Raw genomic sequence first — 16,941 nt, forward strand, 5'->3', positions numbered from 1 at the left:
GGGTATTGACATGGATAGAAAATTGGTTGACAGACAGAAAGCAAAGAGTGGGGATAAATGGGTCCCTTTCGGAATGGCAGGCAGTGACCAGTAGGGTACCGCAAGGTTCGGTGCTGGGACCCCAGCTATTTACGATATACATTAATGACTTAGATGAAGGGATTAAAAGTACCATTAGCAAATTTGCAGATGATACTAAGCTGGGGGGTAGTGTGAATTGTGACGAAGATGCAATAAGGCTGCAGGGTGACTTGGACAGGTTGTGTGAGTGGGCGGATACATGGCAGATGCAGTTTAATGTAGATAAGTGTGAGGTTATTCACTTTGGAAGTAAGAATAGAAAGGCAGATTATTATCTGAATGGTGTCAAGTTAGGAAGAGGGGATGTTCAACGAGATCTGGGTGTCCTAGTGCATCAGTCACTGAAAGGAAGCATGCAGGTACAACAGGCAGTGAAGAAAGCCAATGGAATGTTGGCCTTCATAACAAGAGGAGTTGAGTATAGGAGCAAAGAGGTCCTTCTACAGTTGTACCGGGCCCTGGTGAGACCGCACCTGGAGTACTGTATGCAGTTTTGGTCTCCAAATTTGAGGAAGGATATTCTTGCTATTGAGGGCGTGCAGCGTAGGTTCACTAGGTTAATTCCCGGAATGGCGGGACTGTCGTATGTTGAAAGGCTGGAGCAATTAGGCTTGTATACACTGGAATTTAGAAGGATGAGGGGGGATCTTATTGAAACATATAAGATAATTAGGGGATTGGACACATTAGAGGCAGGAAACATGTTCCCAATGTTGGGGGAGTCCAGAACAAGGGGCCACAGTTTAAGAATAAGGGGTAGGCCATTTAGAACGGAGATGAGGAAGAACTTTTTCAGTCAGAGAGTGGTGAAGGTGTGGAATTCTCTGCCTCAGAAGGCAGTGGAGGCCAGTTCGTTGGATGCTTTCAAGAGAGAGCTGGATAGAGCTCTTAAGGATAGCGGAGTGAGGGGGTATGGGGAGAAGGCAGGAACGGGGTACTGATTGAGAGTGATCAGCCATGATCGCATTGAATGGCGGTGCTGGCTCGAAGGGCTGAATGGCCTACTCCTGCACCTATTGTCTATTGTCTATTGTAATGTGGCAGTGAGCAAGGTAGGGGAGTAGACATCAGTAACCAATGAGCATGTGTGGCTCTGCCGATGTTTGCTTAAACAGTTTTTTTGTGTCTTTATTTAATGCTTTGCTTCAAAGGCATAATCTACTGGAAAATATGTCAAATCAAGTGACCATTGCCTTCCTCACAAAATGTAAATAATTGAATGCCACTTAAGGGGTGATATGATGTGGACGATGGAGTAGAAGCCCTCAATATGATTGCTGGTCTTCGGTCATTTAGCTGACCCACATGAGGCAACAGTCGCGACACATCCTCTGGCCTCGGCTTTCCCAAGAAAGAGGGCTGACTTTGAATTGGCATTTGTAAGGAAATGGACAGACAATATTTTAGGGCAGGACCTTTCTTCAAACATTTGTCGGTCTATGAAGTGTGTGTTTCCTAACCTTTGTCATCTGCGTTCTTTTTCAGATTATGTTTACTTTGAAAACTCCTCAAGTAACCCATACCTCATCCGAAGGATAGAGGAACTAAATAAGGTACATGTTTTACAAATTTTGGGGACATAGTGATTTAGATGCTCACCCAACTTGTTGTCGTGGATGATTTATTTTTTGCGTCTCCATCCCTTCCTGCATCGTTTAGCAGGTGATGGCAGCAAACAATCTATTGCCAGCGTCGCCTAGGAACCAGCTACAATTAATTCCCTTGCCAGCAAATAGCAGGCACTATTTGCCTCTCATGGGGGCACATCATAACTAACATTAAAACTTGGCCCTGCCCTGTCTACTACAAGTCCAATATCAACACATGCAATTTTGCTCAGTAAGGGACACTTGAAATAGTCAATATTAGAAATAGTCAATATTAGAAATTCTAACTTTTCTTTCTTCATCAATTAGACAATGGAAGAAAGACTTTGCAGTTGTTGAATAGTTATTATGAGGTATCCAATATTGTAGTTCATTGCATGAGAAGTTAAACCCACATCACCGTCGTTCTTCCTCAAAATATAAACATTCACCTGGCTTTTCTTGGAAAAGTGAAGGAGTTCCCCTGACATGCTGCAATCAAAATTATCACTGTCATTTTACCAGGAACAGTGACACAAGGGGACTGCAGATGCTGGAATCTTGTGTACAACACAAAGTACTGGAGTAACTCAGCGGGTCAGGCAGCATCTGTGGAGGGCATGAACCAGTGACTCAAAACGGTTTTTGACCCGAAACCTCACCCATTCCTTCTCTCCAGAGACACTGCCTGTCCCGTTGAGTTACTCCAGCTTTTTGTGTCTACAACTCAAAACGTTACCTGTCCTTATCCTCCACAGATGCGGCCTGACCTACTGCGTTACTCCAGCATTTTGTGTTCTTCAGGAACAGATTTAGGGGGAAGGCCCATTACTATTTGTACGACTTGCAGTGTACATATAGGCTGTTTCATTTTGAGAAAATGTAATTTTTTCTGTGAGTGCTGCCATACATCTTACCCCTCTTTTCCTGTTTTTCTGTTTCTATTTTTCACTTTCCCTTCTTCTGTTTGCACTTTCCCTCTGGATTGCATGCAACAAAAAGCTTTTCACTGTACCTCGGTACACGTGACAATAAACTAAACTAAACCAGTGGAATAATATTGCAACAATTTTTTTAATTTTTTTAAATCATGTACTATTGCTTTACAAAAGACCTTCAGTATCGTTTGTGCTAAAGTTACATTGGTTTCAGTTCTGTGCTGAACTAATATTCGTTCCCCTCTCATTTGTGCTAAAATCTTTTCTTCCCTTCCCTGTCCCTTTCCAACCAATCACCTTAAATTTCCTTTCCTTTCTCCCTTGTTTTATCCAGATTCTTCTCAAGTGGTATTGTCTCCACACCCCCCACAGTAGTGGGGCCCAGAATCTGGATAAAGGGTTTCTTCCTGAATTTGCATTTGTTAACTTGTGTTCTAGACTCTCGTCTATGCGTCCCCCTCCCCACATCTCTAAATCCACGCTGTTGAATCAGTACTTCTGATTTTAAAGAACCATCACGGGTCACCCCGTAATCTTGAAGCCTGGGCCTGTTCAACTGTTCCACGGACTGAAGGACTGCCTTATTTACCTGTGCTGGTAACACAGCCCCTCCACTCGCCATCCCACTAGTCTCAAACCCAGCTGTCAGCATTCCCAGCTGACTTGCTGCCTGACTTTGTTTTTCCTGTAGCCAGGAAAGGAGGAATGTTGATTGGGGAAAACATCCTCTTGGGAGTTGCCTTGCTCCTGCTGCGTAGTTACTATAAGTTTTTTTTTCTTTCCATTCTGAATGAGGCACAGCTCCTGAACCCAGAACCAATCCCTACCACGGATGTTTGCTTGTGCCAGCCCATGGGTTTCTGGGTGATGCTGGTGCCCAGAACCCTTTACCCAGATTCTGGGCCCCACTACTGTGGGGTGCAGTGAAGTGAATGGTTTAGTTCGATGTGGATGACCCATGATCTCTTGGAACCACAGTGAGGAATTGCCTCTAATGAGCTTCCCGCACCCAACACAGATTGGAGTTTAGCGTTCCCCTTTCATCGACCTCAACTCAATTTTTCAGAGGAGAAAAATAGTGACCAAATAGTGATCCACCTAAGAGTAGATATAGAAGATACAAATGTGTAAGAAGGAACTGCAGATGCTGGTTTAAACTGAAGATAAACACAAAAAGCTGGAGTAACTCAGCGGGACAGGCAGCATCTCTGGAGAGGAATAGCTAACGTTTCGGGTCGAGACCCATCTTCAGACTGAAATCTGAAGAAGGGTCTCGATCCGAAACGCCACCTATTCCTTCTCTCCAGAGATGCTGCCTGTCCCACTGAGTTACTCCAGCTTTTTGTGTCTATCTTAGAAGATACAAATGATATCCTTCTGATGTGGAGGCTTTGGAAAGGGTGCAGAAGTGGTTTACCAGAACTCTACTGGATTAGAGGGTATTAACAGTTAAGACGTTGCATAATCTTGGATTGTTTTCTCTGAGGGGGGGGGTGCGGGGTGGAGTTCTGATAGAAGTATATAAAATTATGTGAGGCATAGATTGGGTAAACAGGCAGAACCTTTTTTATCCAGGGTGGAATTGTTCAAGACTAGAGGGCATGACTAAGGTGAGAGGGGCATAGTTTAAAGATGTGCAGGGCAAGTTTTTGTTTGGAGTTGTAGGTGCCTGGAACGCACTGCCAGGGGTTGTGGTGAAGGCAGATACGGTAGTGGCGTTTAAGAGGCTTTTAGATAGGCACATGGATATGCAAGGAATGGATCATACGCAGGCCGATGAGATTAGTTTAGCTTCGTATTATGTTCAGCATGGATTTTGTGGGCCGAAGGGCCTGTTCCGATGATGTGCTTTTCTATGTTCTCAGCATGTCACTACTTCAGCGCTGCCCTCGCTGCAGAGTGTGTTGGCCTGAATGATGTGCTTTGGAGTAGGACTCAAAAGTTGCAACTTTCCAATGTGGAGGTGATCGAGTTGACTGCCTGAGTTGGATGCTGTGAATTGCCAGTGTTCAATCTGGATGTGGTTTTTGTTTTAAGCAGACCGGCAGCGGGAACGTAGAAGCCAAGGTTGTGTGCCTGTACCGGAGGCGGGACATTTCCAGCAACCTCAATGGACTGGCAGACAACCATGCACGTGAGTAGCTTGCGGTTTTTATCCAGGCTGGCTGGCTGAAGTGGTTTGGGAAGGATGGGACATAAAAGTCCAGCAGAAAAGGTGTTGTAAAAAAGCTTGTTCATCATCAGGCCAAAGTTTCTATTTAGCAGCGTTTTTCCCGAATGCCAGAGAATTGGTTACGAGGTGTGAGAGGGACAGGACAGGCAGTTCAAGGGTTTCGATGTTTCAGGCATGATAGAGAGGGAGAGAAAAGAGATGAAGGAGTCGCATTACTAATCGGAGAGAATATCGTAGCTGCACTCAGATGGCATACTGGAGGGTTCATCCACTGAGGCAACATGGTCAGCTCAAAAATAAGAAAGATGCAATCACTCTGATGGGATGTAACTTAGGCCACCCAATAGCCAGCAGGGGATAGAGGAACAGATAAGTGGAAGGATTGTGGGAAAATGTAAAAGCAATAAAATTGTCATAACAGGTGACTTTAACACTCCCAATATTGACTGGGACATCCTTAGTACAAGAAGCATAGATGTGGCAGAATTTCTTGGGTACATCCAAGAGGGTTTCCTGAAACAGTACGTGGACGGTCCAACTACAGGGGGGAACCATACGGAACCTTGTACAGGTGCTCCACAACTTACAATGGGGCTATGTTCCGATAAACCCATCGGAAATTGAAAATATCGTACGTTGAAATGCATTTAAATACACCTGATCACATGGCCGGAAGCAAGCTACTGTTGCCTAGCATTTGCACCATTGTAAAGTCGAAATATCGTACGTCGAAGCATCGTTAGTCGGGGAGCTCCTGTATTGGGAAATAAGCCTGGCCAAGTGACTGGCATTTCAGTGGGAAAGCATTTTGGGAACAGCTCACGTTTTAAGATAATTATGAAGTCTGGTTCTTGGAGGGCAAAGTACACCATTATTAGGCAAATGCTAAGCAGAGTAAATTGGGAGCATGTGTTACTAGGTAAAGTCCATATCTGACATGTGGGATCAGAGTTCAGGGCTGCCATGTTCCAGTAAGGAGGAGGGACAAGGATGGCAAGGTTAGGGAACCTTGGATGATGAGAGAAGTTGTAAATTTGAAAGAAAAAAAGCTCAAGCAGGGAATGAAAAGGCTTGAAGGGGCTATGGAATGTCTTTGGCAAATCAGATTAAAGAAAATCCAAAGGAATTTTACACAAGCAAGAGGATAATTAGGGAGAGGTTAGGAGAACTCAAGGATAAAAGAGGGAATTTGCTTGGAGTCGGAGAATGTAGGCGAGGTACTAAACGAGTACTTTGCATCTGTATTCACCAAGGCGAAGGACACGGAGGACTGTGTGGAGTATACTTTTCTGCTTGGGTATTTTGAGATCAAGTAGGAGGCAGTGCTTGGTCTTCTGAAGAGCATTAAGGTGGATAAGTCCACAGGATCTGACTGGGTATGTCCCAGGTTATGGCGCAGATGTGCCAAATGAGTTCTTTTTTTTTGCACAATGGTGGAGGCAGATACGGTGGAGTTTAAGAGGTGTTTGGATAGATGCATGGATATGCAGGGAATGGAGTGTACGGATCACATGCAGGCAGAAGGGATTAGTATAACTTGGCATGATGTGCGGCACAGATATCGTGGGCCAAAGGGCCTGTTCCTGTGCTGCACTGTTCTATGTTCTATGATGTATTTGAAGCTGTAGTGTTCCACAGCCAATGCCATACAAAAGGATTTATTTAAGCCTACAAGGATTTCACAGCTGATGTTTGCTTTTAACCTGCAGTCTATTAAGATGAATAATGCATTCTGCCAGTGCTTGTGTAGTGTGACCAGGAGTGTTCTCTCAGCAGTCTTGCTTACTATCTTTTCTACAATTCTGGTCCTGCACCTTGGGAGAGATGTGTTAGCTCCAGTGAGTGCAGTGTTGATAATTAGAATGGTGGCAGGACCAGAGGAGTGTGTAGTCCCTCAAGTGCAGCAGTCCAGAGCGATCTAATTGAGGTGTTTAAGATAGTACAAAGACGTTGACGGGGAAATCGATGGGGAAAGTCCGGAACAAGGAGGGGCAAACAGTAACATTAGACTCCAGGCTTTTCCGGAGTCTTGTTGAGCATTTTAAAAGTGGATTTAAAAGAATGTCTGAAAAGCTGCCGAGTTGGTTGGAGGTGACAAAGACTCCTCCAACCAATATTTTTTTTAAACTCTTTAAACAGAAGGAGGCTTTGGCACTCTGGAAATTATTTCACAGGAACAGACGATTGTTCAGCTCCTTGAGCCTATTCTATAGAAACAGGAGGAGGCCATTCAGCCTCTTGAACCTGTTGCACCAGAACTGCTGCTGCTGTTCCTGTTATTCAAGAGCAGACAATTAAGTGCTTCTCAAACAACTTGATAGATTTTATACCGCAGAGCTGTCTGATGGATTTTTATACGCCAACATCCAGCTTGCTTCCTGTAAGCACCTTTCTTTTATACCCAGTTTCTTGCTGTATCGACTCTTTTGATGGGGCATTCCACACCACTGCCTTTTAAGATGTCGTTCTTTTACCCTTCACTTGGTTTGCCCTGTGCTGTGGATGGCAGATTCTCAACTGCATTTCCTGGAATTCTGCTCTAAACTTGAGCATGGATAGATGTTTCCCTTGTCTGCATCTTTAGTGGATCATTCTCCTTATTTCCTCCACCACCAAGCGGATGCTATCAACAACATATCTTTCTCTTCTTCACCCCCGTCCCCGGTTCCCACACACATTCAGAAATCAGAGGGATCTGTTCCCTCGATTTCCTGCCTGCTCTTCCATCTCTACCAACCACACCCCTTCACAGTTTGCATTCAAGCAAGGATGCCTCCCTTTCCATTTTGCCTCTTTGCTTCTTGCAACGGTAAAGTTGTTAAAGGATATGTGACACGGGTATGCACAGATCTCAATGGATGGCCTTCCCTTGTTCCCCCTCAACAGGGTTCTGCTGGTAGGGGTTACTGAATCAATGAGGGAAGATTTTTTTTAAATAAAAAAAATACTTTATTCAAGAAATAAATATATACAAAACATGTTCCTTCCAAAACTACATCCGATATTCTCAGAGGCTGTACATACATTCAATACATACATTCATTACACCAATTACACAAAATTACCCCCCACCCTTGCCACTCATGTGGCCCACTGGCGTGGAATCCCTTCCCTTATTTTGAGGTGCGTCTCCACCACACCCTGCCCCCCATGTCCGGCAGCCGAAGGACCCCAGACTGTGGTCCTCCCCCACAGAGCCTTGGCGTTGGCTGCACCGAGCTTCAGTGTGTCCCTCCGTACGTACTCCTGCAGTCTGCAGCGGGCCAGTCGGCAATATTCCCCGACGGACATCTCACTCTGCTGGGAGGTCAACAAAGCTCGGGCAGACCAAAGACAGTCTTTCACCGAGTTGATGACTTTCCAGCAGCACTCGATGTCAGTCTCTGAATGCGCCACTGGGAACAGTCCGTAAATCACAGAGTCCTCTGTGACGGAGCTGTTCAGAATAAATTGTGACAGGGATCCTTGCAAACCTCTCCAGACTCAATGAGGGAAAATATCATGAGGTGCAAATAGGCTCAACTGTGGGGCTGAATGGCTGCCTCTTCTTCTTAGAGGAACCCAGGCAGTTTGTGTCACTGTACGTCATGTGTATGTGCATCTCTGGTGCTGTCACTTGGTGGAATGTCACCATCCTGCTGCCTTTGCAGTACAATACCTTCAATTAAGGTAAACCTGGGGTCCCTTTTTTAAATTTCAGGTTAGTAAGCAGACATTGTGGCTTCAGTTGTGTGGTGATGGATCTTTGCAGATTTTCATTAAACTGCACAGTGTGGTTCTTAAAACGTCCTGTGATTTTGTTCCCATGTGCAACAAGCTGACATCTGCATAGTGAATCTGTATCATTTAGAATAATATCGTTTTATATATATGACCGTTTGGAAATCTCACCATTTTATCCCAGTAGAAGTTATGCTTCTACAAAGACATTTCATTTAATTTGCGCTTTCTCCCGACTATATTTTGCTTGGATATGGTCTTCCTTATTCAGTTGCCAAAATGCTGTAGGGGCTTACATTCGTGTGACCAATCCTCTGACTCACCTTTTTTAATCAACCATTAACAACAAGACACACTGTGTATGTGTGCCGGGGTGACTGAAAGTTCTGTTGGTCGGCATTCTGATTGATTGAAAGAGACAGCATGAAAACTCCGTTCGGCCCACCGAGTCTACTCTGCAACGACCATCAATCACCTGTTCACACTCATTCTGTTATCTCACTTTGGCATCCACTTTCCACTAGGGGAAATTTACAGAGGTCCAATTAACCTACAAACCCACACGTCTTTGGTATTTGGGAAAGAACCCAGATGGTGAAAGGTAGAACGTACAAACTCCACACAGCATCCAAGTTCAGGATCAAGCCCAGGTTTCTGGCTCTGTGAGGCTGCGGCTCTACCATATGCGCCACTGTTCGGCTGTGTTCTAGAGGAGGGCAGCAGGAAAGTAAGTGTAGGTGAAGGTTTGTGTGTCTGCGCCTCAACATTTGGTTAAAGTGTGAGTAGGTGTCTATAGGCCTATCTGGATTTAATAAAGGTCTTAGATTACCATGATTTCTGACAAGGCAGTGTGATTTGTACTGAACAATGGCCACTCACATTGTACAGATAAATCGGACTGTTCTACTTAGAGTTATCAGCAAGTTGCACAGAGGGGTTGTTGCCAGCATAGATTATCCATGATCATATTGAATGGTAGGGCAGGCTTGATGAGCTGAATGGCCCACTTCTTGTGTACTCATGAATGTAGTGGAGGAGAATTATCTCAGCCCTGAGCAACTGCTCACTATAGGCGTCAGTAAGTCCCCACCAGCAAAGGTGTCTGGTTTTAAAGAGCAAGAGGACCTCAGGATTATCAATAGTCTGAAACATTTTGATTCTACTTTCTTTTCAAGATTGACGCAGGTTATTGCATGTGAGGACAGGGCCAATGTTTAGATTGGAGTGCTGTCACTCGATATCTGTCACCACAGAAGTCTGTTACTGACTGTAACAAACACAAAGTTGGAAAAGCTGAACGGGTCAGAAGGCAGCTACGGAGAGAAAAACGATGAATGTCTCGGGTCCACGGCCTGTTTCATCAGAACCTGTGATGATATCTGCACCAAAGGCAGACACAAAATGCTGGAGTAATTCAACGGGACAGGCAGCATCTCTGGAGAGAAGGAATGGGTAACGTTTCGGGTCGAGACCCTTCTTCAGACTGATATCAGGATGATATCTGCACCGATGTTCATCCATGCCTCTCATTATTGGGATCAATCACTCCAAATTTCTTCCCAGTTTATGGAGTTGGTATCAGTGTTTAAACAGAATCATCTTCTAAACAAAACAATGGATTGAATACAGACAGTATTGTGTAAGAACAAAGGGTTAGAGCCAGAAGGCCATCTAGTCCTTCAGGCCTGTTCTGCTACATATAGGGTGGCACAGCAGCAGAGTTGCTGCCTCACAGCGCCAGAGGCCCGGGTTTGATTCTGTCTACGGGTGCTGTCTGTGTAGAGTTTGTACACAGTGACCGCATGGGTTTTCTCCAGGTGCTCCGGTTTACTCCTACACGCCAAAGAGGTGCAGGTTTGTAGGTTAATTGTCTTCTGTAAATTGTCCCTGGAGTGTAGGATAGTGCTCGTGTACGGGGTGATCGATGGTTGACGCGGACTCGGGCCGAAGCACCTGTTTCCCCCTGTATCACTAAACATTAAGACCGTGGCTGCATTGGCTTCATTTTCCAGTGCATCCCCTCATCCCTTTATTCTTTAAATGTCCAGAAATCTACTGATCTTTAGTTTGAATTAATTTGATGGCAGAGCCACCAGTCTTTCAGCACAGAGTACTTCTGAGTGAAGCGACTCCTGCTCACTTAGCTCTCATTGCTGACTCCTTACTCTGGACTCACTGCTTCCACTTTGTTGAGCCTTGTAAGAATTTTGCATGTTTTGATGAGGTTAGTTTTCATGTTGAACTCTTGAGAAGCCAGAAGCAAGGAACTGCAGATGCTGGTTTACAAAAGAAACAGTGCTGGAGTATCTCAGCGGGTCAGACAGCATTTCAGGTAGAGATAGATAGATAAAGTATCGGGTTGGGATCTGTCTTCAGACTAAAGAGGGGCACTGACCTGAAACATCACCTAACTACGTCTTCCAACGTTGCTGCCTGACCCGCTGAGTTATCCAGCACTTTGTGCTTTTTTTTTCTAGAGGCTTTGTCTATTGAATGGCGGTGCTGGCTCGAAGGGCCAAATGACCTCCTCCTGCACCTATTTTCTGTTTCTATGTCTATTCTGAGAGGTGAATAGCACAGGAAACAAACAACAATCCAGTCCAGTGAATCTTTGGTGCATTCCTAAGTCAAGAATGTCATTTTTTTAAGATAAGATGACCAAATTTGCACAATCCTCCATCCCTGGTATCATCAAGCCCTGCATTTGACAGTAAGACATCTACAATCATGTGTTGAATCCATGTAATAACAGCCAACAAACCATATGAGAAACGTCACCCGTTCCTTCAGCCTATCCCGCTAAATTACTCTAGCATTGTGTATGTATCTTCGGTTTAAACCAGCATCTGCAGTTCCTTCCTACACATACCATTTTGCCTTTCCAATTGCCTGCTACACCTTCATGTTAGCTTTCAGTGACTTGTGGACGCAGTCCAGGTCCTATTTGAACATCAACAGTCCCCAAATTTTACCTTTTATTGTTTAACAAAAAGCTTTGTTTTTGTGTATTATGTACCATTGTGACATCCACACACTTTTCATAGGATATTCCACCAGCAGTGGCCATATCCACATGGTTGCTTTGTCTCACTAACCCATCTAGTTTTGCATCAGCAGTAAATTTGGACATATGACATTTTGGGCTTTTAGCCGGATGGTTAATGTAGGTTAAGAATAGCAAGGGCCGAAGCCCTGTGGCAACCCATGACCAGTTAGCCTGGGAAAGAAGCCACAGAGTGCTGGCGTAACTCAGCAGGTCAGGCAGCATTTCTGGAGAGCATGGACAGGTGGTGTTTTGGGTTGGGGCCCTTCTTCAGACTGACCTGCTCAGTTGCTCCAGCACTTTGTCTCTTTTTATAAACCAGCATCTGCATTTTCTTGTCTAGCCTGGGAAAGGCCTGTTTATTCCTGCTGCTTGCTTTCTGTTGACCAACTCTCAGTGCATGCCAATGCATTACCCCCCACACCCCCATATATAATTGTTAATGTGTTTTTAATTGTTTTATGATCTGGTGTAACACAAGCTGGGACTTGCTCTCAATTTTCTCCTGCTCCTCTGGGTTTTGTGATGTGTTATGAAGAATTTTCTGTCTCACAATAGCCAGAGACCATTGTCAGCTTCAGAGCAAAGATTCCCACTGCCTTCTGGTAAAGACATTTAATTCTATTTAAATGTAAATTTCCATGTTAAGCACTAGCATTCTAAACATTGCCTTGTCTGGATGTGGTCGGGCTGTAGGTCCCGCACGACATTATTTGCTTTTTCATCCTTATTGTGTAGGAAGAAACTGCAGATGCTGGTTTAAACCGAAGAAGACACAAATAGCTGGAGTAACTCAGTGGGTCAGACAGCATCTCTGGGGGAAAGGTGCAGGAAGGAACTGCAAATGCTGGTTTAAACCGAAGATAGACACAAAATGCTGGAATAATTCAGCAGGACAGGCAACATCTCTGGATAGAAGGAATCAGTGATGTTTCGGTTCGAGAAAGGGTCTCAATACAAAACGTCACCCATTCCTTCTATTTAGAGATGCTGCCTGTCCTGCTGAGTTACTCCAACATTTTGTGTTTATCTCGAGAAAAGGAATGCGTGACTTTTTGGGTCGAGACCCTTCTTCAGACCCTCCTTCGTCACCGAAACACCACCTATTTTCTTCAGAAATGCTCTCTGACCCACTGAGTTACTCCAGCTTTTTGTGTTTATCTTCTTTCATCCTTAATGTTGGGTTTCCATGTTATGACAGAGGACATAAAACAGCATAATTTTGCCCACAATGTTTGTGTTGACCACAATTCCAATTTAAACTCAACCCATTTGCCTGCACATGGTCTGTATCTTTCCATTCTCTGCCTATTCATATGCCTGTCCCTTAAATATTGCTATCACTGTCCCTTAAATATTGCTATCACTGTATATCTGATTTTACCATTTCCCTTAGCAGTTCAGTGTTTATTTTAAAAATGCCTTGTAAATCTCCTTTAAACTTTCTTCCTCTCGCTTTAAAATTTGACATTTCCACCCAGGGTAAAGACTATTTATCTTATTTATGCCCATCATAATTTTATAAACTTTTATCAGATCACCCCTTAGCCTCTGATCTCTAGAGAAAGCAATCCAAGTCTGTCCAACCTTTCCTTTTTGCTAATATTCTCTCATCCAAACAACATCCTGGTGAACAGCTTCTGATTCCTCTCCACAGCCTCCACATCCTTCCTGTGATGCGGCAACCCGAACTGCATATAATATTCCAAACATGGCTAACCAACGATTTATATAGCTGCAACACAACTTCCTGTCTTTTATACTCCATATCCAAACGATGAAGAGCAGCGATAGCTCTATACAACGTGTGGACTCTGATACATTGGCGAGACCAAACGTAGGCTGGGCGATCGTTTTGCTGAACAACTTTGCTCAGTCCGCCCGGACCTACCTGATCTCCCGGTTGCCAAACCATTTAATTCCCACGCTGATCTTTCTGTCCTGGGCCTCCTCCATTGCCAGACTGAGGCCAAATGCAAATTAAAGGAACATCATCTCATATTTCATTTGGGCAGCTTACTGCCGTGTGGTATGAATATAGATTTCTCTAACCAAGTAACCCCTGCATTCCCTCCCTCTTCATCCCAACCCCATCCAAGTCCTACCAGCTTCAAAGTCGTCTTGTTTAGTCTCATTTTCTGTACTTGTTCTCACCTATCAAACAGCTAACAATGGCCTGTTTCCTTTATCATCGTTATTTTTTTGCATATCCTTAATTCATTTGTTCTATATCTCTCTACATCACTGTCTATATCTCTCATTTCCCTTTCCCCTGACTCTCAGTCTGAAGAAGGGTCTCAACCTGAAACGTCATCTATTTCTTTTCTCCAGAGATGCTGTCTGACCCACTGAGTTACTCCAGCTTTTTGTGTCTATCCAAACGATAGACATATATAATGGTTAGTATCCCCGCATATCAGGCGGAGTCTGAAGAAGGGTCTCGACCCGAAACGTCACTCATTCCTTCTCTCCCGAGATGCTGCATGACCCTCTGAGTTACTCCAGCATTGTGTGTCTACCTTATGTATGGCATATGTCTTCTTTACCACCTTGTATGCTTGTGTTGCCACTGTCTAGGAACTGTGAACTTGCACTCCAAGATCCCTCTGTACATCAATGCTTATAAGGGTCCTGCTATTACTGCATTCTTTCCTCTTACAATTGACCACCAAAAGTGTAACACTTCACACTTGTTCAGATTAAACTCCATCTGTTTGTTTTCTGCCCATAATTCTATATCCAGCTGAATCCTTTAATCTTCTTTACTATCCATTTCTTGCCAATTTTTTGTGTTATTTGCAAACCTCGTCAGCCCACCTTTAGTTCTGTTCAAATTGTTTCATCGTTTTATATGGAACACTACTCGTCACAGACCTCCAGTCAGAATAACACTTCACCCTCTGCCATCTGTGGCCGGGCCGATTTTGAATCAAATCTACCAAGTCGCCATGGATGTCATTTACCTTGATCTTCTGGATCAGCTTACTGTGGTGGACCTTATCAAAAGCTCTATTAATGTCCATGTTTACAACATCCACTGGCCTACCCTCATCAACCAAGTTTCTATGGTTTGCTTTCCTTTACATAAAGCCATGCTGACTATCTCAAATTAGTCTTGTGCTTTTCCAGGTACAGGTAGCTACTGTTCCAACAAAGCTTCCAATTTCCCTACCACTGATGTATGGCTCGCCATCATATAATTTACTGGTTTGACTCTCTTGCCCTTCTTTGATAGATAAACAATATTGGCTGTTGTCCTTTCCGATGGGTGAAGGGAGTACTACAATTCTTTGGGACAAGGCTCCTTGTTGTATGTTCCATTATTTGCAGTGTAAGAAAATAACTGCAGATGCTGGTACAAATTGAAGGTATTTATTCACAAAATGCTGGAGTAACTCAGCAGGTCAGGCAGCATCTCAGGAGAGAAGGAGGGTGACGTTTCGGGTCGAGACCCTTCTTCAGACTGATGTCAGGGGGCGGGACAAAGGAAGGATTTTGGTGGAGACAGGAAGATAGAGGGAGAACTGGGAAGGGGGAGGGGAAGAGGGGGACAGAGGAACTATCTAAAGTTGGAGAAGTCAATGTTCATACCATTGGGCTGCAAGCTGCCCAAGCGAAATATGAGGTGCTGTTCCTCCAATTTCTGGTGGGCCTCATTATGGCACTGACAGAAAGGTCAGACTGGGAGTGGGAGGGGGAGTTGAAGTGCTCAGCCACTGGGAGATCAGGTTGGTTAAGGCGGACTGAGCGAAGATGTTGAGCGAAACGATCGCCGAGCCTGCGTTTGGTTTCGCCGATGTAAAGAAGTTGACATCTAGAGCAGCGGATGCAATAGATGAGGTTGGAGGAGGTGCAGGTGAACCTCTGTCTCACCTGGAAAGACTGGGTCCTTGGATGGAGTTGAGGGGGGAGGTAAAGGGGCAGGTAAAGGGGCAGGTGTTGCATCTCCTGCAGCTGCAGGGGAAAGTGCCCGGGGATGGGGTGGTTTGGGTGGGAAGGGACGAGTGGACCAGGGAGTTACGGAGGGAACGGTCTCTGCGGAACGCAGAAAGGGGAGGGGATGGGAAGATGTGGCCAGTGGTGGGGTCCCGTTGTAGGTGACGGAAATGTTGGCGGATGATTTGTTGGATACGCTGGTTAGTGGGGTGGAAGGTGAGAACATATTAGTATGTCAGCCCAGCATCCTGCCATTAGGTTTTGACATTCCTGGTGACACCCAGCAATAGTTATCCAATTGCAACACTGTTTGCTAGGTTGTGTACTCTGCAGAAGCCAAACATGCCATGTGCCTTCTTTACCACCCTATTTATTTGTGTTATGACTTTCAGGGAGCTATGATATAACACTCCAAGATCTCTCTGAACATCAACCCTTCCTGGCATTATCTGTACATTTTCCTCTTACGTTTGACCTCCCAAACACGCAAAACCTCACCTCATATTCAACTCCCTCTGCCAATAGTCAGACCATATTTCAAACTGAACAATATACTGCTGCAACCTTTGGCAGCCTTCCACGCTGTCCACGATTCTACAAATACTTGTATCATCAAGTAAGAATTTAATTGTTCTATCTGGGACATATGACAATAAAACACTCTTGACTCTCGAGTAGTTTCCATCCCCAGCTCACTCTAGTTAGTACAAGTGGCTAGCGGATTCCCGGATTGAGACACAACCAGGATATCACAAAATGCTGGAGTAACTCAGCTGGTCAGGCAGCATCTCAGGAGAGGAATGGGTGACGTTTCGGGTCGAGACCCTTCTTTTCCTCGCTGCTACAACCAGGAAGGACTTGGAGAGGAGCATGCGGGTGTACATGAGGTCACGGCTGGGGTGCTGCCAGGGCAGCCATTTTGTTAAGACGGTGCAGATACTGTGCAACAGTGGTGGCTAGCTGGTGTTGGCATCTTGGAGCTGCGTTCATCCACCTCAATATAGAGTGTACCTGTGCATCTTCATCCCTTGCAGATGTTGCAAATGCCTTGTGGTGCAGGGAGATGAGACACAGTGCGGATGCTTTGTTTTGAGCTGCCAGATTGGTCCCGAGAGTATTCCATTTAACACGATTATAATGTTCGACAGTACATTAGAGGGTTGTATTCAGAGTGCGGATGTACTTTTGTGTCCACAAAGACTTCTGCAATGCTCACCTGTGCCAGTGCTCTTGTGCCAAATGAATCCACCCACCCATAGATAGGTGACGATGGGAATAGAACGAACTAGCTTTATCCTTTGGATGATGTTTTGGGTTGTGACCCTTCCTCAGACTGATTGTAAGGGGGGTGAAGGAGAAGCTGGAAGAAAGGATGGCAGGACAAAGCCCGATAAAGCTTAACCTGCCTGTCCTCTCTTCTAGCTTTCTTTCCCCCCCCCCCCTTCAGTTTGAAGAATGGCCCCA

The 16,941-nt window shown here is 44.8% G+C and overlaps 1 protein-coding gene across 3 annotated transcripts in view; it reads left to right on the forward strand.

The window, feature by feature from the left end:
• Window positions 1-16,941, forward strand: part of mta2 (metastasis associated 1 family, member 2) — a 69,142-nt gene that overhangs the window by 15,369 nt on the left and 36,832 nt on the right. For 2 of the 3 annotated variants that reach the window (XM_078428245.1, XM_078428248.1), the window contains exons 2-3: window positions 1,567-1,634; window positions 4,643-4,739. In XM_078428245.1, coding sequence (XP_078284371.1) covers window positions 1,567-1,634; window positions 4,643-4,739 — 165 coding nt within the window. The remainder of the gene's footprint in view (window positions 1-1,566; window positions 1,635-4,642; window positions 4,740-16,941) is intronic. The other variant, XM_078428247.1, reaches the window with a different exon arrangement.

This window comes from Rhinoraja longicauda, chromosome 34 (assembly GCF_053455715.1).
Source record: "Rhinoraja longicauda isolate Sanriku21f chromosome 34, sRhiLon1.1, whole genome shotgun sequence".
Lineage (NCBI taxonomy): Eukaryota > Metazoa > Chordata > Chondrichthyes > Rajiformes > Arhynchobatidae > Rhinoraja > Rhinoraja longicauda.